Below are 24,847 nucleotides of genomic sequence, written 5' to 3'. Positions count from 1 at the left end.
AGATGTGATGTAGCAGCAGCTCACAAACGTCTGGTAAGAAGTGCCAGTGAAAAGTCAAGCAGCCAAGAAACCAACCAACCAACCACACTGGGCCCAGGCTTCACCCGGGCTCTGGCCAGTGGAACAGGGGGCCTCTTGTTCCCCTGACATAGTGGCAGGAAACATGATGTATTCAGATGATAATGAGCCATGCAGCAGGACAATCAAAACCCCCAGTGTCCTGGCACCAGCTAGCCCTCTCTCAAAGACCCATCGCCAAGGAGACCAGTTGGAAACGGGACCCTGACAGTGCCTAGGGACAGTGAGGGCATTAAGGATTCCACAAAGCTCTGAACGAACTGAGGCTTTCCAGAGGACTGTCTTTCAGCAAAGAAAAACACACAGTAACCCTTGGTATATTTTCTATTGTAAAAGGCTGTAATGGAATGCTGTTTTGAATATAATCTGTGGCATGTGTGATTTTCTCCAAAACACGTCCTCGCTGTTAGTTTATATTGTATACACACAGTCCACCTGAGTCCTCGGCACTGTAGGTGTAAGACAACCAAATAAAATGTAAAATAAAAGTATTTTACTGCTCCCCAGGCATCTGTATTGAATACTCAGGGAGAAAAAGGTGTAGATTCACGCGGCAGGTGTTTAATTCGCCTTCGCAGACGGCAGGAATCGTGGTCACAGGCCGGCAATGGTCATACACAGGTAGGCAAACAGGCAGGTGAATCAAAACTAGGACTAAAGGCTATAACTGGTTCTCACAAACGAGCTGGGAAAAGACTTAGTAGAGTCAAAACGAACAATACCTCACAAAGGCACAAACAGAATGTACTGAACTAAATAAGGAGCTGATGAGACCAGGTGAGTAACGAACACAGGTGAAATCAATGAACAAAAATGTAAGACAGGGTTACGTTCAAGAACACAAGGAAACAGAACACAAGGTTGACTAAGAAAATAAATACAGAACCTTACAGCAACAACAAAAAATCAAGCCTTTGGATTCGAACCCTCTGCCCAAAATTACAGCTGACAGCATGCAAACAAGTGGTAATGGTGTTAGAGCAGGGATTTAAGACGTGGTGGTATGCTCCAGATGTTAACTTAGAATTGTTTTTCAGATACCATGGCAGATCTGGATTCAGATACTATTTGAAAAAATTCCAATATTTTTTTTAGTTTGCTTCAGTCTGCCTGGAGTACCAAATGGTCAGGTTTTGCCATTTCAAAGCTATTCTAATGGTTCCTTTGCAACAGGCAAGCTCAATGACGCCCAGCTAAAGTATTTTAAATGATTTCAGATATTATCTGAACACAGGTCTGTTACCACAAAGGAGGAAAGTAGAGTGGGTAGAGGAAGCTCAAGCAAAGTGTTGTAGTTCCTTCCTTTGTAATCCTGCTGCACTGTGCCAGTACACTGACTGACTGACTCTCCTCAAGATAGAGGCAGTACAGCCCTTACCCGCTGTGCAGTCGTGTGTGAAATGTGCTTCGGTGGGTGACTCTCTCAACCATGTATGCATTTCTAAAAGATTCACTTTGACCTCTCCGTCTACAGTCAACTGGTCTCTCCTGAGGAGTGTCTGTCAGATATCTAAAGGGAAGTATGCAGTTTATTCCTGAGCTCACACTTTAACGGCACAGCTAAAAGCAACTCCCTTTAACGGTTTATTAACTATGAGTACCGCACAGTCTCACACAGGCTCATCTGCATACCAATGTGCAATGAATTTTTCACCCTACTGTTAAACAAGGATGAATTAAAATTGCGCTCATTTTGCCATGCATAGCCATATAATCAGTTATAGCTGGGTCGAGCGGGCGTCTACCCTTTTGTCTAGACACCATTTTTAACAATTGAAAATAGCATCTCCTGTGGCTGTGTGAGCAAAGGGGTGGTTGCCTCAATGGGGCTCTCTGTCGTTTTCAACCTTCTATTGTGTTCCCTCTAATAGCGAAGCCATCCCTTTCTGCACCCACCACCATATTACAGTCCCTCTTCCACTCTCCTAAAGCCTTAGTCACAGCTAAAAGTCAATAGGCAATTTCAACAAGACAGCTGAAGCATACCTCCAATGTATTGAAACCTCTGTTCAAAACAACCTCAGACCCAACAATGCCACTCATTTCTGTTTCTTTCTTTTTGTCTGGAGGTGTATAAAAATCGAGCACACAGCCATGGAATCTCCATAGAAAAAACATGAGCAGTAGAATGGCCAGTACTGAAGAGCTCAGTGACTTTCAACGTGGCCGTCATAGGATGCCATCTTTGTCAAATCAGTTTGTCAAATGTCCGCCCTGCTAAAGCTGCCCCGGTCAACTGTAAGTGCTGTTATTGTGAAGTGGAAACATCTAAGCGCAACAGCGGCTCAGAGTCAAAGTGGTAGGCTACTATTTGTCACATGCGCCGAATACAACCAGTGTAGACCTTAGTGTGAAATGCTTACATACGAGCCCTTAACCAACAATGCAGTTCAAGAAATAGAGTTAAGAAAATATTTACTGGCCTCCCGAGTGGTGCAGTGGTCTAAAGCACTGCATCGCAGTGCTAGCTGTGCCACTAGAGATTCTAGGTTTGAGTCCAGGCTCTGTCGCAGCTGGCAGAGACCGGGAGACCCATGGGGCGGCGCACAATTGGCCAAGCGTTGTCCAGGTTAGGGGAGGGTTTGGCCGGCAGTGATGTCCTTGTCTCATCGCGCACTAGCGACTCCTGTGGCGGGTTGGGTGCAGTGCATGCTGACACGGTCACCAGCTGTACAGTGTTTCCTCAAACACATTGGTGTGGCTGGCTTCCGGGTTAAGTGGGAATAGCGTCAAAAAGCAGTGTGTCTTGGTTGGGTTGTGTTTCGGAGGAGGCACGGCTCTCGACCTTTGCCTTTCCCGAGTCGGTACGGGAGTTGTAGCAATGAGACAAGACTGCAACTACCAATTGGATACCATGAAATTGGGGAGAAAATGGGCTAAAAATATTTTTATAATAATATTTCCTCTAACACCGCCTAGTATACAGTACCAGTCAAAAGTTTGGACACACCTACTCATTCAAAGGTTTTTCTTTATTTTTTACTATTTTCTACATTGAAGTAAACTATGAAATAACACATATGGAATCATGTAGTAACCAAAAAAGTGTTAAACAATTATAGATTCTTCAAAGTAGCCACCCTTTACCTTGATGACAGCTTTGCACACTCTTGGCATTCTCTCAACCAGCTTCATGAGGTAGTCACCTGGAATGCATTTCAATTAACAGGGGTGCCTTGTTAAAAGTGAATTTGTGGAATTTCTTTCCTTCTTAATGCGTTTGAGCCAATCAGTTGTGTTGTGACAAGGTAGGGGTGGTATACAGAAGATAGCCCTATTTGGTAAAAGACCAAGTCCATATTATGGTAAGAACAGTTCAAATAAGCAAAGAGAAATGACAGTCCATCATTACTTTAAAACATGAATGTCAATGCGGAAAATTTCAAGAACTTTGAATGTTTCTTCAAGTGCAGTCGCAAAAACCATCAAGCGATATGATGGAACTGGCTCTCACGAGGACTGGCACTGGAAAGAAAGACCCAGAGTTACCTAAGCTGCAGAAGATAAGATCATTAGAGTTACCAGCTTCAGAAATTGTATGGTTGAATTGCTGCAAAGAAACCACTACGAAATGACACCAATAAGAAGAAGAGACTTGCTTGGGCCAAGAAACATGAGCAATGGACATTAGACAGGTGGAAATCAGTCTCCTGAAGGAGAAAAGGTGTTGTTGTGCCCTCTTCACGACCAGTGGTGTAAAGTACTTAAGTAAAAAAACAAACATTTAAAAGTACTTCTGAAGTAGTTTTTTGGGGTATATGTACTTTACTATTTATAATTTTGACCATTTTTACTTTTACTTCACTACATTCCCAAAGAAAATAATGTAAGTTTTACTCCATACATTTCCGCTGACACCCAAAAGTACTTTTCACATTTTGCATGCTTAGCAGGAAATGGTCCAATTCACGCACTTATCAAGAGATCCTCCCTGGTCATCCCTACTGCCTCTGACTTAACGGACTCATAGCATACTTAATTATGTCTGAGTGTTGGAGTGTGCCCCTAGCTATCCATAAATTTGGCTTAATATAAGGAATTTTAAATAATTTATACATAAGTATATTTAAAATTAAATACTTTTGGACTTTTACTCAGCTAGAATTTTACTGGGTAACTTTCAACTCATTTTCTATTAAGGTATCTTTACTTTTACTCAAGTATAACGATGGGTACTTTTTCCACCACTGTTCACAACTGTCTTGGTGTGTTTGGACCATGATAGTTTGTTGGTGATGTGGACACCAAGGAACTTAAAACTCTCGACCAGCTCCACTACAGCCTGTCAATGTGAATGGGAGCATGTTCAGCCCCGCCTGTTCCTGTAGTCCACGATCATCTAATTTGTCTTGCTCATGTTGAGGGAGAGGTTGTTGTCCTTGCACCACACTGTCTCCTCGTTGTCGGTGATCAGGTCTACCACTGTTGTTGTCAGCAAACATAGTGATGGTGTTGGAGTCGTACTTGGCCACGCAGTCGTGGGTGAACAGGGAATACAGGAGGGACCATGCCTGCACCCCTGAGGGGCCCCCGTTTTGAAGATCAGCGTAGCAGATGTGTGGTTATCTACCCTTACCACTTGGGGTGGCCCGTCAGGAACTACTGGATCCAGTTGCAGAGGGAGGTGTTTAGTCCCAGGGTCCTTAGCTTAGTGATTATCTTTGTGGACACTATAGTGTTGAACTGAGCTGCAGTCAATGAACAGCATTCTCACATAGGTGTTCCTTTTGTCCAGGTGGGAAAGGGCAGTGTGGAGTGTGATTGAGATTGTGTCATCTGTGGATCTGTTGGGGCGGTATGCGATTTGGAGTGGGTCTAGGGTTCCCGGGATGAGGGTGTTGATGTGAGCCATGACCAGCCTTTCAAAGCACTTCATGGCTACCGACGTGGGTGCTACGGGGCGGTAGTCATTTAGGCAGGTTACCTTCGCTTCCTTGGGCACAGGGACTATGGTGGTCTGCTTGAAACATTTAGGTATTACAGACTCGGTCAGGGAGAGATTGAAACTGTCAGTGAAGACACTTGCCAGTTGTTCCACGCATGCTCTGAGTACACATCCTGGTAATCCATCTGGCCCAGTGGCCTTGTGAATGTTGACCTGTTTAAAGGTCTTGCTCACATCGGCTAAGGAGAGCGTGATCACACAGTCGTCCGGAACAGCTAGTGCTCTCATGCATGCTTCAGTGTTGCTTGCCTCGAAGGGAACATAAAAGGCATTTCGCAGCTGGGTTTGTCTTTGTAGTCCGTAATAGTTTGCAATCCCTGCCACATTCGACAAGCGGCTGGTGTAGTAGGAGTCAAGCTTTGTCCTGTATTGACGCTTTGCCTGTGTGATGGTTCGTCTGCGGGCATAGTGGGATTTCTTATAAGCGTCCAGATTAGTGTCCCGCTCCTTGAAAGCGGCAGCTCTAGCCTCTAGCTCGGTGAAGATGTTGCCCGTAATCCATGGCTGTGGGGACGACATCATCGATGCACTTATTTATGAAGCCGGTGACTGAGGTGGTATACTCCTCAATGCCAATGGTTGAATCCCAGAACATATTCCAGTCTGTGCTAGCAAAACAGTCCTGTAGCGTAGCATCCGTGTCATCTGACTTATTGAGCGATTTAGTATTCGCTTGTAAGCAGGAATCAGGAGGATAGAATTCCGGTCAGATTAGCCAAATGGAGGGTGAGGGAGAGCTTTGTGTGTGGAGTAAAGGTGTGCATGTGACATTCTGGTAGAAATTAGGTAAAAGTTTTCCTGCATTAAAGTCCCCGGCCAGTAGGAGCGCCGCATCTGGATGAGCATTTTCTTGTTTACCTATGGCCTTATACAGCTATTTGAGGGCAGTCTTCGTGCCAGCATCGGTTTGTGGTGGTAAATAGATGGCTACGAAAAATATAGATGAAAACTCTCTTGGTAGATAGTGTGGTCTAGTTTATCATGAGGTACCCCACCTAGCCCATTCCAACACCAACCCGATGCTTTTAAGTTTGTGGGAAGATGTGAATGAGTGCACACCACAGGAGGCTGCAGAGGGGAGGACAGCTCATAATAATTGCCGGAACAGAGCAAATGGAATGGCATTAAACACCTGGAAACCATGTGTTTGATGTATTTGTTACCGTTCCACTAATTTCTCTCCAGTCAAGTACCATGAGCCCGTTCTCCCCAATTAACCTGCGACCAACCTCCTGTGGTGCACACTTTAGGAAGGAGAGATTATTGGGACATGCCTTTTCTCTTTTAAAAAAGGGAATATCTCAGTTGTTATGCATGACATACACTACCTCCAGTATCTATCAACACAGGAATTACTCTTCGTGTTGGCATTGAGAGATGGGACAACATGGCAATGGCATGGTTATTGTTGGTTTGGGCTAATTACAGCTGTGATAACATGCAGGGATTAATGAATTAATAATTAATTGTGCATGGCTAATTACCCATATTGACTAGATTGATGTTAATTGCATTGTTAACACTGTGTATTGCATCTGAAAAACAACCACAGGGGACCTAAACAGACCACGGTTTCAAACCAAAGACCTTTTCAACTCTAGTCATTAGCTCATTCCCATGGCCATAACACTGTGCTGTATATTTACTCAAGATCCACAGAAGAAGAGTGAAGAATGGCTCAGAGGGAAGAGAGGGAAGAGGAGCAGTGACCATACAGGGATGAAAAAGAGAAATGATGGTGGTGGGATGAAGGCAGAGCAGACCGAGGGATGATGAGAGGCTGGAGATAGAAGAAGAGAAATGGAGGGAAAGAGGAGAACAAGGGAAGTAGAGAGAGGAGAGAATTTGTTGATGTGAGGTAGGGCCAAAGAGGCTTGCTGTCCACTGAGTCTCGTGAATACATAAACCCAAAGCTATCTATAATCTATAAATCACTGCATAGGGAACTGAGGGTTGTAATCTGCCGAAAAGCCTGTCTTAGCGAACGATTTGGGGCAAATAAACAGAGGAGCACTTTAATATTTTACACATTGTCTAGCGTCCATGTGGTACTTGCGAATCGTGGCTGTTAAATTACGCCCCACGCTAGCTTAAAGCCCCTCAATAGCCTGAATCTACTTCAAATCCTTTCTGCTGTGGGATAACACACACTAATAGGTAACACACCGCTGGACCCGGGATCTGTGACACAACAGATATCAGGGCTGATAGATACACCATATGGACAAAAGTATGTGGACACCTGCTCGTTGAATATCTCATTCTAAAATCATGGCCGTTTATATGGAGTTGGTCCCCCCCTTTGCTGCTGTAACAGCCTCCACTCTTCTGGGAAGGCTTTCCACTCGATGTAGGAACATTGCTGAGGGGACCCACATCCAGTCACCCACGAGCATTAGTGAGGTAGGGCACTGATGTTGGGCGATTAGGCCTGGCTCACAGTCGGCGTTCCAATTCATCCCAAAGGTGTTCAATGGTTATGAGGTCAGGGCTCTGTACAGTTGGCACTATGCATTGGGGCAAGTAGCGTTCTCCTGACATCTGCCAAACCCAGATTAGTCGGTCGGACTGCCAGATGAGGAAGTGTGATTCATCACTCCAGAGAACGCGTTTCCACTGCTACAGAGTCCAATGGTGGAGAGCTTTACACCACTCCAGCTGACTCTTGGCATTGCATCTTAGGTTTGTGTGTGGCTGCTCTCCACGTATGACCTGCTCTGCACGTATGACCAATTAAAATGTAGTAGGCTATATCCCCCCCAGAATACGCACATTGCAGTGGCCCTTCTCCCTTCTATGACAGGGACCCCGACTATGAGGCCAGTGAAATCTGCTGTAACCATGTACAGATAGGATCTCCTGCATGCTCAATGTTCATGCTTACAAGCATCACTCTGCAGTTCTTACACGCATCAGACCTGACATGCTCATTAATACTCAAGTAATGTTGCACGACCTTGGAAAGCCATTTGGCTCTTGTTTAAGTTGGTGAGGAAAGGGAACTGGTGAAAACTTTGTGTAGACCAACACACCATTAGGGATCAATTCAGACACTCAGCACACATTCACCTGGCTGTCCTCTGGTGGAGAAGTAAAATATCATGTAATAAACTTCTACTGTATGTTAAATATACTGTTGCTAGTCGCTGTCCATCACTTAGCTACAACCTTATTCATGTTTAGTTTAAACACATTTTTGCCAGACTGAACCTGTGCTTGCATACATATTCTGAGATCTTTTAACGATGTACAGTATATTCATCAGTTCTATGTTTAGAAACAGACATCTTCTTAGGTGGAAGCGAATCGATGGCTCTATGAAGCACGTCATCAAAAACGACAGAGAGAGAGAGAGAGAGAGAGAGAGAGAGAGAGAGAGCGATATGGAAAGATGGAGAGATAACACCCTGTCAGGTTATGAATTACCTATGGCTGTAAAAAAAAACTTGTGGCATGTTTAATGCAGTAGTGTCTCTATATTCCGCTGCTTCTCTGAAGATCTCTCTGGATGATTCCTTTACAGATTTCATTCAAACTAAGCATCAGAAAATCACAGAAAAAAAAAAACACCAGTCTCAACTTCAACAGTGAAGAGGTGACTCCGTGATGCTGGCCTTCTAGGCAACGTTGCAAAGAAAACGCCATACCTCAGACTGGCCAATAAAAAGCAAAGATTAAGATGGGAAAAAGAACACAGACACTGGACAGAGGAACTCTGCAGAGAAGGCCAGCATCCCGGAGTCGCCTCTTCAATGTTGACGTTGAGAATGGTGTTTTGCGGGTACTGCCAGCTGAGAACTTTTGAGGCATCTGTTTCTCAAACTAGACACTCTAATGTGCCTGTTCTCTTGCTCAGGTGTGCACCGGGGCCTCCCACTCTTTCTATTCTGGTTAGAGACAGTTTGCGCTGTTCTGTGAAGGGAGTAGTACACAGCGTTGTACGAGATCTTCAGTTTTTTGTCAGTTCCTGGCATGGAACAGTCTTCATCTCTCAGAACAAGAATAGACTGACGAGTTTCAGAAGAAAGGTCTTTGTTTCTGGCCATTTTGAGCCTGTAATCGAACCTACAAATGCTGATGCTCCAGATACTCAACTAGTCTAAGGGCCAGTTTTATTGCTTCTTTAAATCAGGACAACAGTTTTCAGCTGTACTAACATAATTGCAAAAGGGTTTTCTAATGATCAATTAACCTTTTAAAATGATAAACTTGGATTAGCTAACACAACGTGCCAATGGAACACAGGAGTGATGGTCGCTGATAATGGGCCTCTGTACGCCCATGTAGATATTCTATACAAAAAATGTCAGTTTCCAGCTACAATAGTCATTTACAACATTAAAATGTCTACACTGTATTTCTGATCAATTTGATGTCATTTTAAAAATGGGCAAAAAATGCTTTACTTTCAAAAACAAGGACATTTCTAAGTGACCCCAAACACTTGAACGGTGGTTTAAATATCTATTAATTGTGCTTGATGTCAGAGGAACAGCATGAAATTGCAATAGAACGACCGGCTCCAGAGGAAGAGAATCTAGACAAACAAGGAATTTTGTAGTACAGTGTCCCCCGAGTTGGGTTTTCTGGGTTAAAAAGAAAACACACACTAGCCACTGGCTGCGTCACATACAGCTAAACAGCCATCAGTTGAGAGCACACCACCTCCCTTTCACATTTAAAAGCTTCTAACATTGAAATGCCAGTAAGCAGAAAAACCTTTTCAAAGCATTTAAATTTTGCACACCTCACGCTGGCACACTAAATATATCAAAGTGAAAGAATTCCCAGGCACATGAAAGCGGAGGTCCGTAGCCATACCTCGAGGGAGGAAACGCGGAAGTCACCATTACAGAGCGCCAGACGACACGCTGGGTGCAACTATGTGCAATTTTTTCTAAATTACATTCAGAATAATATGAATTATCCTCCATCTATTTTTAGAGAATTGTAATTATCTGGTCAAGACACTTTCCTGGTCTACCAGTTTTCACTAGAGCAGTGTAATATTCAGTGATTTTGTCACAAACATAACAGACATAATAGTCTTCAACCACATAATATCTCGGAATTGGAAGCCATTACTATGGCCAGGGGCATAACCTCCTATTGTCAGCTCTACTAGGTTCAAGAGGCCATGTCTCTATTCCTTCTAGTCTATAGGGGAATTTATGGTAACACACTCACAGTGCTTATGTTGGCATTTCCTCTGCCTACAGTATACAAAAGCAACATGGTCCCATTTGAATATGTCAAAATAGTGACATTTAACCAAAGTACAGGCAACTGTCAAAATAAAGGGAACACCTACATAGTGCTTTAATAGGGCGGTGGGCCAGCACGATGCACCTTGGCATGGATTCTACAAGTGTCGAATCAAATCAAATTGTATTTGTCACATGTGCCGAATACAACAGTGAAATGCTTACTTACAAGCCCTTAACCAACAATGCAGTCTTCAGAAAAATAAGTGTTAAGTAAAAAAAAATTGATATGTTTAAACAAAATGGTACCGGTACAAAGTCAATGCGCGGGGGCACACGCACTATCTGTGCACCGCCTGGTATAGAGGTCCTGGGTGGCAGGAAGCTTGGCCCCAGTGATGTACTGGGCCACACGCACTATCCTCTGTAGTGCCCTGTGGTCAGAGGCCGGGCAGTTGCCATACCAGGCAGAGATGCAACCAGTCAGGATGCTCTCGATGGTGCAGCTGTAGAACTTTTTGAGGATCTTTTCAGTCTTCTGAGGGGGGATAGGCTTTGTCGTGCCATCTTCACGGCTGTCTTAGTGTGTTTGGACAATGATAGTTTGTTGGTGATGTGGACACCAAGGAACTTGAAGCTCTCAACCTGCTGCATAAAACCCCCGTCGATGAGAATGGGGGCGTTCTCAGTCCTCCTTTTCCTGTAGTCCACAATCATCTCCTTTGTCTTGATCACGTTGAGGCAGAGGTTGTTATCCTGGCACCACACTGCCAGGTCTCTGAACTCCTCCCTATACTGTAGTCTCATCGTTGTCGGTAATCAGGCTTACCACTGTTGCGTCGTCAGCAAACTTAATAATGGTGTTGGAGTTGTGTTTGGCCAAGCAGTCGTGGGTGAACAGGAAGTACAGGAGGGGACTAAGTACACACCCCTGAGGGGCCCCAGGTTTGAGGATCAGCATGGTGGCGGCCCGTCAGGAAGTTCAGGATCCAGTTGCAGAGGGAGGTGTTTAGTCCCAGGGTCCTTAGCTAAGTGATTAGCTTTGTGGGCACTATGTTGTTGAACTCTGAGCTGTAGTCAATGAATAGCATTCTCACATAGGTGTTCCAGGTGGGAAAGGGCAGTGTGGAGTGCAATAGAGATTGCAACATCTGTGGATCTGTTGGGGCGGAATGCAAATTGGAGTGGGTCTAGGGTTTCTGGGGAAATGGTGTTGATGTGAGCCATGACCAACCTTTCAAAGGACTTCATGGCTACAGACGTGAGTGCTACAGGTCGGTAGTCATTTAGGCAGGTTACCTTAGTGTTCTTGGGCACAGGGACTATGGTGGTCTGCTTGAAACAAGTTGGTATTACAGACTCAGTCAGGGACAGGTTGAAAATGTCAGTGAAGACACTTGCCAGTTGGTCACGCATGCTCGGAGTCTGGAACTCTATTGGAGGGATTCAACACCATTCTTCCACAAGAAATTACATCATTTTTTGTTTCGTGGAAGGTGGTGGAAAACACTGTCTCAGGCGCCACTCCAGAATCTCCCATAAGTGTTCAATTGGGTTGAGATCTGGTGACCGATAAGGCCATGGCATATGGTTCACATCGTTTTCATGCTCATCAAACCCTTCAGTGACCACTCGTGCCCTGTGGATGGGGGCATTGTCATGCTATGCGAGCATAGCCATGGTAGCCAAAATAATGGCCTGCCCAGCATATTTATACATGACCCTAAGCATGATGGGATGTTAATTCCCTAACTCGGGAAGTACACCTGTGTGAAAGCGCCTGCTTTCAACATACTTTATATGCCTCATTTATTCAAGTGTTACTATTATTTTGGCAGTTACCTGTATGTCACTTATGCTGACACAGTAATTACATGTCACTTGAGGTGATATATTACTTTTATGTCACTATACAACAAAAGCTGAGTTTGAATGAATGCTTGTACCTGAGAAAAAGCTCACATACAAACACTATACAAACATAAAGTGATGCTGGTTGGTGGCCAGTATGTGAGGTGGATTACAGCAGCTATGTGGTCATACCAGGGCAGGAGAGCATTAAACCTCTGGGATGCTCACTCACTGCCATGCCAAAGGGAATTAGAGCACACTATACCTTCTGACCCATTGATTCCCCTGACCCGTCGGTTTATAAACAAACAATCCTTGCTAATGCCCTGATACATAATAATCCTCTATCAGACACTGTTGGAGGATTATAATAGGCTAACGCACAAGGAGGCAAGGTGTCTTATGGGTGTTGTAGGTTTGAATGTTATAGAATGTGGCTTACGAATAATAACTGCACCTGGGAGGTTTAATGATAGCTTTAAAATGGTGTTACATTGGTGTTAAAATGGAGAACCAAGGCACAGCACTAAATTAGCCAGCTTCATAAAGCACGATACAATACTTTTCCTGTATTACAGATAGATAGACAAGGAACATTTCTAAACCCTCCCCTGCGATACCATCAAATTTCAAGCCACTGAAGCTGAAAATCAAAACTGCAAGTTGGGGCCATTCTCAGGATGCTACTACAGCAGGGCAACATCCGCCTAAAAGATGCATAAACCCTGGGAGCAACGCACAGGGACAGGAAATCCACATTAAAGGCAGGTTAGTGTGTGAACCACAGATGTGTCCCTCTCCTCACTCACAACAGTGTCACAACAGAAAGTTACTCCCAACAGTTTCACAACAGGAAGTTGTGGCAGTACGATCATACCCAGGGTTGGGTAGGTTACTTTCTCAATGTAATCCGTTACAGTTACAAGTTACATGTCCAAAATTGTAATCGGTAATGTAACTTTTGGATTACCCAAACTCAGCAACGTAATCGTATTACATTACGTTACTTTTAGATTACTTTCTCCTTGAGAAGCATTAGAAGAGGACAAAAAATCTATTTTACCAATTGAACGACATCTATTGCAGGATAAATCCATGTTAAAGTTGACATAGCTGGCCATATGTTACCTTTTACTTTATGGGTTTGTTAAGTAGGTATCTTCTAACCCATCGCTTTCTACTACATACTACATATACATAAATGATATCTTAGAACCCAAAGTCTATCAGAATTCCAGCCATTCCAATAAATGTTATACCCCTTGATCTTCAAGAACAGGAAACATGGAAGTATTGATTAGCCAAATTGTTTTACCTGAGCGTAACCCCAAAACTAAGGACTTGTTAGCCAGCCCTACTCTGTTGTTTATGATTTAGTTGTTGAGGACTGACTGGGCTCATTGATTCGAGTTGAAAAATAAATGCTGCGCTCATGGAATGGCATGCTTTAAGCACTACTGAAAAGTACCATTTACATGTGAAAAATGAATGCCATCATATGCTGCATTTGCTATAGGCCTATTGTCTACCTTTTTTGTTGGCGACACTTTCTTATCTTGGTAATATGAGGCTGTTTAAAGGGCAATTCCACAGTTGAAACAATAACAAAACGGTTGCCCCGCCTCTGTTTTGGTAATAAACTGAGGGATGGGCCTGGAGAAATGTAACCACTCTCAGATGAAAAGACAGAGCTATGGATGCAAGGACTGACCGTCCATGGTATCAAAAGTATTGTTTGAACCATGTTGTTATGAGGTTATATAGCGTTTGTTTACATTTACAATGTTTACAAACATTGGAGAAAAACAAACTAATACTTTGGGTTCTCGTGGAGTGTGACAGTAGAACTAAGCTCATGAAGGATGTATAACTTATATTCTTCAAGAATCAATATATACAGTTGAAGTCGGAAGTTTACATAAACTAGTTTTAATGACTCCAAACTAAGTGTTTCAACCACCACAATTTTCTTGTTAACAAACCATAGTTTTGGCATGTCGGTTAGGACATCTACCTTGTGCATGACACAAGTCATTTTTCCAACAATTGTTTACAGACAAATTATTTCACTTATAATTCACTGTATCACAATTCCAGTGGGTTAAAAACTTTACATACACTAAGTTGACTGTGCCTTTTAACAGCTTGGAAAATTCCAGAAAATTATGTCATGGCTTTAGAGGCCTCTGATAGACTAATTGACATAATTTGAGTCATTTGAGGTGTACCTGTGGATGTATTTCAAGGCCTACCTTCAAACTCAGTGCTTCTTTGATTGACATCATGGGAAAATCAAAAGAAATCAGCCAAGACCTCAGAAAAATTATTGTAGATCTCCACAAGTTTGGTTCATCCTTGGGATCAATTTCCAAACGCCTGAAGGTACCACATTCATCTGTACAAACAGTACGCAAGGATAAACACCATGGGACCACGCAGACGTCATCCCGCTCAGGAAGGAGACGCGTTCTGTCTCCTAGAGATTTTAAAAAATATATATATATATTTTACCTTTATTTTACTAGACAAGTCAGTTAAGAACAAATTCTTATTTTCAATGACGGCCTAGGAACAGTGGGTTAACTGCCTGTTCAGGGGCAGAACGACAGGTTTGTACCTTGTCAGCTCGGGGATTCAAACTTGCAACCTTCCGGTTACTAGTCCAACGCTCTAACCACTAACCACTAGGCTACCCTGATGAATGTACTTTGGTGCGAAAAGTGAAAATCAATCACAGAATAACAGCAAAGGACCTTGTGAAGATGCTGGAGGAAACAGGTACAAATGTAACGGGATTCTTCTGTTGAAGGAGAGGCAGACCAAAACGCAGTGTGGTTATTGTGATACATCTTTAATAAAGATGAAAATAGAACAATATACACAAAACAAGAAACCGTGAAAAAAAATCGAAAACAGCCCTATCTGGTGTAACAAACACAAAGACAGGAACAATCACCCACAAAACCCAACACAAAACAGGCTCCTAAATATGGCTCCCAATCAGAGACAATGACTAACACCTGCCTCTGATTGAGAACCATATCAGGCCCAAACACAGAAACAGACAAACAAGACATCCAACATAGAATGCCCACTCAGATCACACCCTGACCAAACAAAACATAGAAACATACAAAGCAAACTATGGTCAGGGTGTGACAACAAAAGTATCTATATCCACAGTAAAACGAATCCTATATCGACATAACCTGAAAGGCAGCTCAGCAAGGAAGAAGCCACTGCTCCAAAACCTCCATAAAAAATCCAGACTACAGTTTGCAACTGAACATGGGGACAAAGATCGTACTTTTTGGAGAAATGTCCTCTGGTCTGATGAAACAAAAATAGAACTGTTTGGCCATACTGGCCATCGTTATGTTTGGAGGAAAAGGGGGGAGGCTTGCAAGCCAAAGAACACCATCCCACCTGTGAACCATCATGTTGTGGGGGTGCTTTGCTGCAGGAGGGACTATTGCTCTTCACAAAATTGATGGCATCATGAGGAAGGAAAATTATGTGGATAAATTGAAGCAACATTTCAAGACATCAGTCAGGAAGTTAAAGCTTGGTCGCAAATGGGTCTTCCAGATGGATTATGACCCCAAGCATACTTCCAAAGTTGTGGCAAAATAGCTTAAGGACAACAAAGTCAAGGTTTTGGAGTGGCCATCACAATGCCCTGACCTCAAACCTATAGAAAATGTATTTGAGGGCGGAATTGAAAAAGGTTGTGCGAGCAAGGAGGCCTACAAACCTGACTCAGTTACACCAGTTCTGTCAGGAGGAATGGCCAAAATTCACCCAACTTATTGTGGGAAGCTTGTGGAAGGCTACCTGAAACGTTTGACCCAAGTTAAACAATTTAAAGGCAATGGTACCAAATACTTATTGAGTGTATGTAAACTTCTGACCCACTGGGAAAGTGATGAAATAAATAAAAGCTTAAATAAATCATTCTCTCTACTATCATTCTGACATTTCACATTCTTAAAGTAAAGTGGTGATCCTAACTGACCTAAAACAGGGAATTTTTACTGGGATTAAATGTCAGGAAAAGTGAAAAACTGAGATTAATGTATTTGGCTAAGGTGTATGTAAACTTCTGACTTCAATTGTATATATATATATATATATATATAAATTCAAGAAGTTTAAGCTGCCTATCAATCATTGTCTGTCCACTGGTTTCAAAAACAATGAAAAAGGCATGTATAAGTCCACAAATGGATGTAGCAACTACAGATCGCCCCTTTAAGTCTATCACCATTAATTAGATAGATATCAATAATGAGTGATATGCATATCGCCATAGACTACACCACTGCAGTCATCCTTAGCTCCAAGCGTATTTTCAAATTGGATAATCTTTGGATGCTGACAGCAGTCGCACCATTGGAAGACATAGCTTGGACTGTAGCCTACAAAAGCCTATTCCTGCTCTTTCCCACAATCCATCAAACTCATTTAGTGTGTCATCATAGTGGTTTCTGACTTCTCGTCAGACTCACTCCGGTGGAACAAATTTAAATGTGCGCCCTTTTTCAATGCTGATTTGAACGCCATTGAGAAAACAGAGAAGTGTCAAAGATTTGTTTTAGCAAAACTCATTTCTGAATTTAAAAGTAATCCTTGAAGTAATCATCTAGTATCTGTAATCTGATTACAATATTTTTGCTGGCAATGTAACAGTTACCTTTTTTTTGTAATCCCTTACATGTTACGGATTACGTTACTCCCGAACCCTGCTCATACCGTATGCGTGCAGTCTAGTGGTTAGAGCCACAACCTTCAAAACACATATACTGTCTCAGCAAGGGTTCGAATCCACTTCCCTTCTGACACAAACTCTCTCCGATCTCTATTCAATTAAAATGTGTGTATTCTCACAGCTTAGTTTGATGACATTGTCATTTAGCAGACACTCTTATCCAGGACGATTTACAGGAGCAATTACGGTTAAGTTCCTTTCTCAAGGGCACATCGGCAGATTTTTTCACCTTGTCAGCTTGAGGATTCGAACCAGCGACCTTTCGGTTGGTGGCACCACGCCCTGAACAGCTAGGCTACCAAACCACCAAATCCAAACAGCCATAACCAAACATTGCACTGAGGTGTTTTGGCATGACCTCGGCTCAAATCGCCTCAAGCTTCTCTTTTGGGTACTGTTAGTGTGTCCTGAGCAGGCAACTGTCTGCCAGTGGTATCTCTCGCTCTCTCAAATATCTCCGTCATTAATTTATACATTTCCCCAGAACCGGCTATCACAGTCGTCTTTTGAAGGCTTGTCCTCCTAGCTCGTCTCTGTCGCTCATGCACTTTGCAAGTAGTCCCCAAAGGTCTTTTAATTTTTGAGAAGATATTTTTAGCTTTAAAATAACCGAGGTGGAAACATCCATCTGTCCTACACACATTCCAGCTGCTCCTTTTTAGTGATGAACATTTTTTATTTTCGCATACATTTTCCAGAGAAAACGAAGACAAATTATTTGAGCATGTATTTAATGTATAAATCGTACTCGAATGTGTTTTTAAAGAACAATTGATTATTGAAATCATATATTCAATATCATTTAGAAGGGAGACTCATCATGAAGGACCACAGATGATTACAGAGATCGTGTGTTTTGTATTGAGCACGGCTTTCCCAGCTCTCTCACCCGAGTGCTTCTCTTTTCAGAGATTCCTCTGCCATATCAGTCGTGTTTATCTGTTCAATTCTGTTCTATTCGTTTACCTCGATTTTGGCAGGTAAATTGATTGAACTTATTCTAAATGACCAGTGTAGAGGAAACTGGCCATGGCATTATGAGGGGCCAGGATAGTAAATTCAGCCAAGAAACCTTGTTTAACACCCCTACTTTTTGCCCGGGTTATGGTATTTCAGGATGCCTGTTGATGTCTGGAGGGTTAAAGCTTACAGTCCCTGCATAGAAACTCTTATTGCCAAGAAATGGGTGGTAAATTGACGCAGATAAAGTACCTTACTGCTATTATGAGTTTCCATTGCTGCTTTTTTTTTTACGTCTCGCCTTGGCTGACTCTTCATCTTCCCAACACAGCATTTAACTCATGGGGTGCGGAGAACTTCAAACGAGATGCCACTACATCGGGGCACTGGTGGAACCGGGCAATTTAAAATGCATTATATTCAACAACAACTAGTTGAAAAGTTCAGGGATACCACTTCAGATGAATTTAATTTGCAGAATTGATCAGCATGCCGGATTGGTTCTCCAGCCCTCCAGCTATCGAGTGAAATCTTTAGAGCCGGCCACGGAGAGACACACTCTGGGTATGGCCCTGGGCATCATTTCACAAGCAGAACCAATCCACCATTTATTCTGTCCTTTTAAAAGTCCCTTGAACCAGCTCTGAAAAAAAATGTTTTAACATAAAACTTTTTCTGAATCACTTTGTGCTCTGCATGTATCTGAATGTACGTACTCTGTCTCTCTGGCCTTAGCTAATTGACAGGAATGCAACGTTTGTGTTGGAAGGCTTGAGGACAGGCTACTTTTCCAACTAAGGCTGACAGTTTGAAGGGACTTTCAGTGAACTCGACAGTGTGAAGGGGACTATGTCCGGCGTCACTTGTGTGGAGAGAGTTCCCTTGTGACACGGTTTCTCCCAGACACAGGGGAGATCTAGCGGAAACTAACGGCCACAGTCAGCTAAAGAGAGACCACAGCACAGCACAGCACGGGGAGACAACCCACTGGGCACAGACATCAATTCAATGTCTATTCCACATTGGTTCAACATAATTTCATTGAAATGACATGGAAACAACGTTGATTCGACCAGTTTGTGCCCAGTGGGAAGTGACGCTGAAGTAATGCGGGCCAATAGAGTGCACTGTATCTCTCCTCTTCACCCGAACACTTTACCCCAACAAACCAGTAGTACCATATCAACAGAGCTGGCTTCACCATACTAGAGACTTAACTCAGGGAGTTGATAATGAGTTGATCAGATCAATTCATATAACTGAGTGATGATGCCTGAGATGCACATTGCACCCAAGGGAGGTCAATATCAACATACAGCAGAAACAAGAAGACATCTATTGCCAGTTCACTGTATTTAGAGACAAACAAAACTAGATAGAAAGAGGACACATTTGAAAAGTAAATCAACAACTTGTGTTCAGTCACGTGTCTTCTTTGGATACATTGTACAGTACGAACCACTCACGGTCATCGTCATCTCTTTGGAGTACAAGGGAGAACTGCTGCACCTCACCCTTTGAACTCTTGCATTTTCCACTGGATCACTTTAAGTACAGAGCAGATAAAGTGAGACCCTGATTACAGGAGTAGACTTGGATGGGATGGGGAGAAGGATGCTCTGTCTCTGTCCACTATTGAATAAGGATGACATCAGACATCACACACAACATATAGCAAAGTATAGTGTTATGTTAAATAACTGGCACTCAATTGGATCAAACCAGAATTCAAAGTGACACTTCTCTGTGATACACAACCATATGAGGGAGAAGGTTCATATTGGGAATATATTACACAAGCATTGGCCATTTCAATTTGTTCTGCACATACTTTGTTGTAATATAAAGATTACTTTGTATATTATTGTCGTCTACCCCCGCCTAGTTCCCATCTATATATTCTGAAAACTTCTTATGAGGTTGTACAGCCACAACGACAAGGCGGCCAGGGCGCGTCGTCACAGGCTATCGAGTGCTCTTAATCGCGCAGATTATCGGATGCAACCCTTTGTCGTCTGGACGGATCTTCGTTTCTATCTCAGAAAAACACTGAATATTCCACTACATGTTTCAGTCCGTATCCATGGCATTGGCAATAACAGAGAATAAAGATTTGGGCTCCCTGTCCGATGTTTCAAAACAACGCACATCGTATGCATATGAAAACAATCAAAAGTGATTTTCATGCGATATGGGAAAAACTATTTAAGCAAAGTAATTCTAAATCATTGCTTTAGATTGTGCTGAAATGGAGGGGATTTACAGAGAGATTCGGATATATTAAGGGAAGGATCAAACGTAAAGCATGGCATGCGCTCTTGGCGAGGTTGCTTCCATGGCACAATTGTAATTCCAAAGTCGCCTATATTGCAATCATAGATTACATAAATTCAATATTGTATCCCAATCACTTACTTATGACCACATTGATATAATACAACATCTCATGTTTAAAAAAAATGTGTAGTCCGGTTTTATGTTTGTTCAAATGAATGTCAATAGTGGTCAATTATTTTTTCCATCACATTTTGTCATGGTGTTAGACTGGCAGGGACAATTTAATGTCACTCAAGTAGCTAGGCCGAAAAACTTTTTCAAGTAATAAATAAAGGTCTTACCTTCCATGCCAAATAAAACCAGCCAAGCAATCCATAGGTCCGAATTATGGAATTTCATCATGGTTCGGAACTACTTGACAAGTCGTTTTGTGTGCCTTCTTGATGAAATAAATCGTTATTTCACAGTTTATTTGATGGAAAGTGACGGTCTCTCGAAACAGCATACATGAATACAGTCCCAATGGTTTGCGCAATAATCAGATGCGTTTAACGTCGCAAAACAAAATGTTACATTTTCTAAAAGTCGAAAGAGTAACAAAATGTTGCATCTCCTCATAGCCTACCACCACCCCAAACCTTTGCTTCTTCTTGGTCGTCCTGTCTTTTCGTAGTTCACTGTTATTTGTTTGTTGTTGGTCGCACACTCTTGCACTATTTTGCCTGCTGACAGCACTTGGTATTTTACCTTAAATTAATTTACGCACGTTCTGAAAATTGTCGGCAGTCTTGTTGTTGTAGATACACATTTATAGAAGACATGAAACAGTGCACTTTCTTGGAGGGTAGTTGTTTCTTCTTGTACAAGGCTGGCCCATGTTTCTCAACGCGAAACATGCACTCCTTTTCTGTACAGCATTCTATTTGGAACGTTGATCGAGAACTCGCCGGGGCTGTTGCCAGGAGACCAGTGACGCCGGTCTAGACTAGAGGTAGTAATGCCCCCCTCTGGTGTAAAAAAAAAAAAAAAAAAAGCAACTGTATGGCTGCCAGCTCCAAACCAGCTCCAATGTGTACGGATGTAATACATTATGCATACAATGCAATGCACGTGCTGAATAAAAGCTGATATCAAGTAAATAAAGTCTATGGACTTGCCAGGTTACCATTTATCTGGTTTATTGCAAGTTTTGTTTGATTGCTTGCTCCAGCTTTCATGCACATCTTAATTCTCCAGAAGTGACAAGCTTTTCAGAAAGTTTAAGCCAAATTCAATTTCAAAAAGTTGTCTTCTGCATGCATGTAACAGCAAACCAACACTGTTTAGTTGTTTTTCAAGCCCAACACAGTTGTCTTTGTCACCACCGCCCATATTAGAGCGCCAGCAACACAGAACAACAGCTCTCAAAGGGAGGCTACTGTCAATGTGTTCTCTTGAACAAAATGTGATCTCACCACAGCTCAGCACAAAATACTCCCTGTGTCTCACTAAACACTGCATGCATAGAGCCTGTTGGATCCCGTGTTTTACATTATAGCCATTAGTATATATATGATTAAATATCATCTGATGTTGGTTGTGTGAGGTGTCTGTATTTGTGCACTGGAGCATCATTATGAGATTAAACAACTGCTTGCTACTTGCCTGTTTGTGTGTGACAAGAACTGAGTAACATGGTGTGACCTGGATGTTGCAAAACTGTAGATAACAGCCCAGCAGATGCTTTGTCCTTGTGTTTGTATGTAACAATATTGAGCACATGGTGTGACTTGCTGTATCTTACAAAGTTGTGATAGGGAGGGGTGGTCATCACGAGGTTTAACTGAGATGGAAAAATACTGAACAACACAATAGCAGGAACTGAGCAACTGTTCTAACTAGGCTGCGATACCAGAACAGTAAGGATCTATAAATCGAGGAGGGAGAACTCCAAGAAGCGCCAAGAGGCGGGGACCCGCCTGAGCACCTGCAATAGGCTGGGCAAGTTTAAACCACGCCCAGTCTCTACTGTGATAGGCCAACAGACGGGTTGGAACTATGTCTATCACAGTATAAAGAATACTGTTTTACATACGTCTTGTCAGTTCTCTCTTCTGCCCTGCGTGGTATTACAGTGAGCCCGTATATACGAAAGTTGCATTTGCCATTTATTACTTAGCTAATAAAAAATACATAGTATAAAATCGGTGACTCATTGTTATATTTATCCTGATACCAGATTTGAATTTACGCAACCCTAACAAGCCTGAGCACTTCTGGTCCAAATATAGATTTACATGACTTTTATATGTTTTAATCTGTCAAGGCTTAGTAGACAAACATTTGATGAAAACTTTTTCTCTTATTCAACTTTTTAGACTTTTAGAAATTCAAAATGTATGAGAGAAGAGGAGAAGCATGACAAGGGCCAGTATTTCAACCAGCTCTTCCGTACTGCCTGGGGTTGTTGGCAGCGTTTCCAAAGAATATGTCGGTCACTCCTGACTTTAGGTACAGATATCTAATCCTTGAGTTATTCTTAAATTCATTTGACATAAGTGTGAGAATGTACATCTGTACATTTATCACTCCAGTGTTTAATTGCAATATTGTAATTATTTCACCACTATGGCCTATTTATTGCCTTACCTCCCTTATCCTACCTCATTTGCACACACTGTATATAGACTTTTTCTACTGTGTTATTGACTGCATGTTTGTTTGTTCCATGTGTAACTCTGTGTTGTTGTTTGTGTCGCACTGCTTTGCTTTATCTTGACCAGGTCACAGTTGTAAATGAGAACTTGTTTTCAACTAGCCTACCTGGTTAAATAAAGGTGAAATAAAAAAATAAAAAATATTAATTAAATATAAACTCAGCAAAAAAAGAAACATCCCTTTTTCAGGAACCTGTCTTTCAAAGATAATTTGTAAAAATCCAAATAACTTCACAGATCGTCATTGTAAAGGGTTTAAACACTGTTTCCAATGCTTGTTCAATGAACCATAAACAATTAATGAACATGTACCTGTGGAACGGTCATTAAGACACTAACAGCTTACAGACAGTATGCAGTTAAGGTCACAGTTATGAAAACTTAGGACACTAAAGAGGCCTTTCTACTGACTGAAAAACATCAAAAGAAAGATGCCCAGGGTCCCTGCTCATCTGTGTGAACGTGTCTTAGGCATGCTGCAAGGAGGCATGAAGACTGCAGATGTGGCCAGGGCAATAAATTGCAATGTCCAGACTGTGAGACGCCTAAGACAGCGCTACAGGGAGACAGGACGGACAGCTGATCGTCCTCGCAGTGGCAGACCACGTGTAACAACACCTGCACAGGATCGGTACATCCGAACATCACATCTGTGGGACAGGTACAGGATGACAACAACTGCCCGAGTTACACCAGGAACACACAATCCCTCCATCAGTGCTCAGACTGTCCACAATAGGCTGAGGGAGGATGGACTGAGGGCTTGTAGGCCTGTTGTAAGGCAGGTCCTTAACAGACATCACCGGCAACAACGTTGCCTATAGGCACAAACCCACCGTCGATGGACCAGACAGGACTGTCAAAAAGTGCTCTTCACTGATGAGTCACGGTTTTGTCTCACCAGGGGTGATGGTCGGATTTGCGTTTATCATCGAAGGAATGAGTGTTACACCGAGGCCTGTACTCTGGAGTGGGAGCGATTTGGAGGGTCCGTCATGGTCTGGGGCGGTGTGTCACAGCATCATCGGACTGAGCTTGTTGTCGTTGCAGGCAATATCAACGCTGTGCGTTACAGGGAAAACATCCTCTTCCCTCATGTGGTACCCTTCCTGCAGGCTCATCCCGACATCCTCAACCCTCCAGCATGACAATGCCACCAGCCATGGCCAACGAAGAGCCCGGATCTCAATCCAGCTTTGGTGGAAGAGTGGGATAACATCTCACAGCAAGAACGGGCAAATCTGGTTCAGTCCATGAGAAGGAGATGCACAGCAGTACTTAATGCAGCTGGTGGCCACACCAGATACTGTTACTTTTCATTTTGACTCCCCCTTTGTTCAGGGACACATTATTCAATTTCTGTTAGTCACATGTCTGTGAAACTTGTTCAGTTTAGGTCTCAGTTGTTGAATCTTATGTTCATACAAATATTTACATGTTCAGTTTGGTGAAAATAAACACAGTTGACAGTGAGAGGACTTTTTTTTTTTGCTGAGTTTAGTAGCCAATACACCATATGAGCATAACATTTGTGTTTCATTACATAAACCATCAATGAAAAGTGACCATCTAGTTCTGCTGACAAGTTTACTAGAAAGACAGGGTGTATATCTGTTCATTTCCCCTCCTCTGCATCCCAACAGGGATACAGCCTAGAGTGATAGGAGTTACTGTACAGCAATAGCAGCATCCACACACTATTTATTTATTGATACATTTTGCAATCGCTCCATTTTCTTTTTCCGCCCGGTATAAAAGATTAAGTATGTGAACAAGTTCCGTATGTTAAATGTTTTAATTCCTCTTTCCTGACAACCCATCTTAGAGTTCAGGTCCACTTCAATATTGATGCCAGTGTTCAAGGAAACACTACCTGGCTTTGCGATGTCATGCATTTTGTGTACCCCAGTCTTGTGCAGCGTTGCTTTTCCTAGTTCGTTTTTGTAGAATGAATTTACTCAAGGCCAGTGCACCTACTCACTACGTCCATTCAGGTTAGACAAGGGATGGACTGCCATCTTAACTCTGCATAGTTGGAATACAATACGTATGTACTGAAGTAACATGC

At 42.5% G+C, this 24,847-nt stretch overlaps 1 protein-coding gene across 1 annotated transcript in view; it reads right to left on the bottom strand.

Moving 5' to 3' along the window:
- The window catches only part of LOC115141611 (immunoglobulin superfamily member 11-like), a 113,974-nt gene extending 92,942 nt beyond the window's left edge, over positions 1–21,032 (bottom strand). Inside the window, exon 1 of the mRNA XM_029680643.2 lies at positions 20,425–21,032. Coding sequence (XP_029536503.1) covers positions 20,425–20,485 — 61 coding nt within the window. The 5' untranslated portion in view covers positions 20,486–21,032. The remainder of the gene's footprint in view (positions 1–20,424) is intronic.
- Between the last annotated feature and the right edge of the window lie 3,815 nt (positions 21,033–24,847).

This window comes from Oncorhynchus nerka, linkage group LG14 (assembly GCF_034236695.1).
Source record: "Oncorhynchus nerka isolate Pitt River linkage group LG14, Oner_Uvic_2.0, whole genome shotgun sequence".
NCBI lineage: Eukaryota > Metazoa > Chordata > Actinopteri > Salmoniformes > Salmonidae > Oncorhynchus > Oncorhynchus nerka.
The sequence above is the reverse complement of the archived record's forward strand: the minus strand, read 5'-3'. Positions and strand labels throughout refer to the sequence as shown.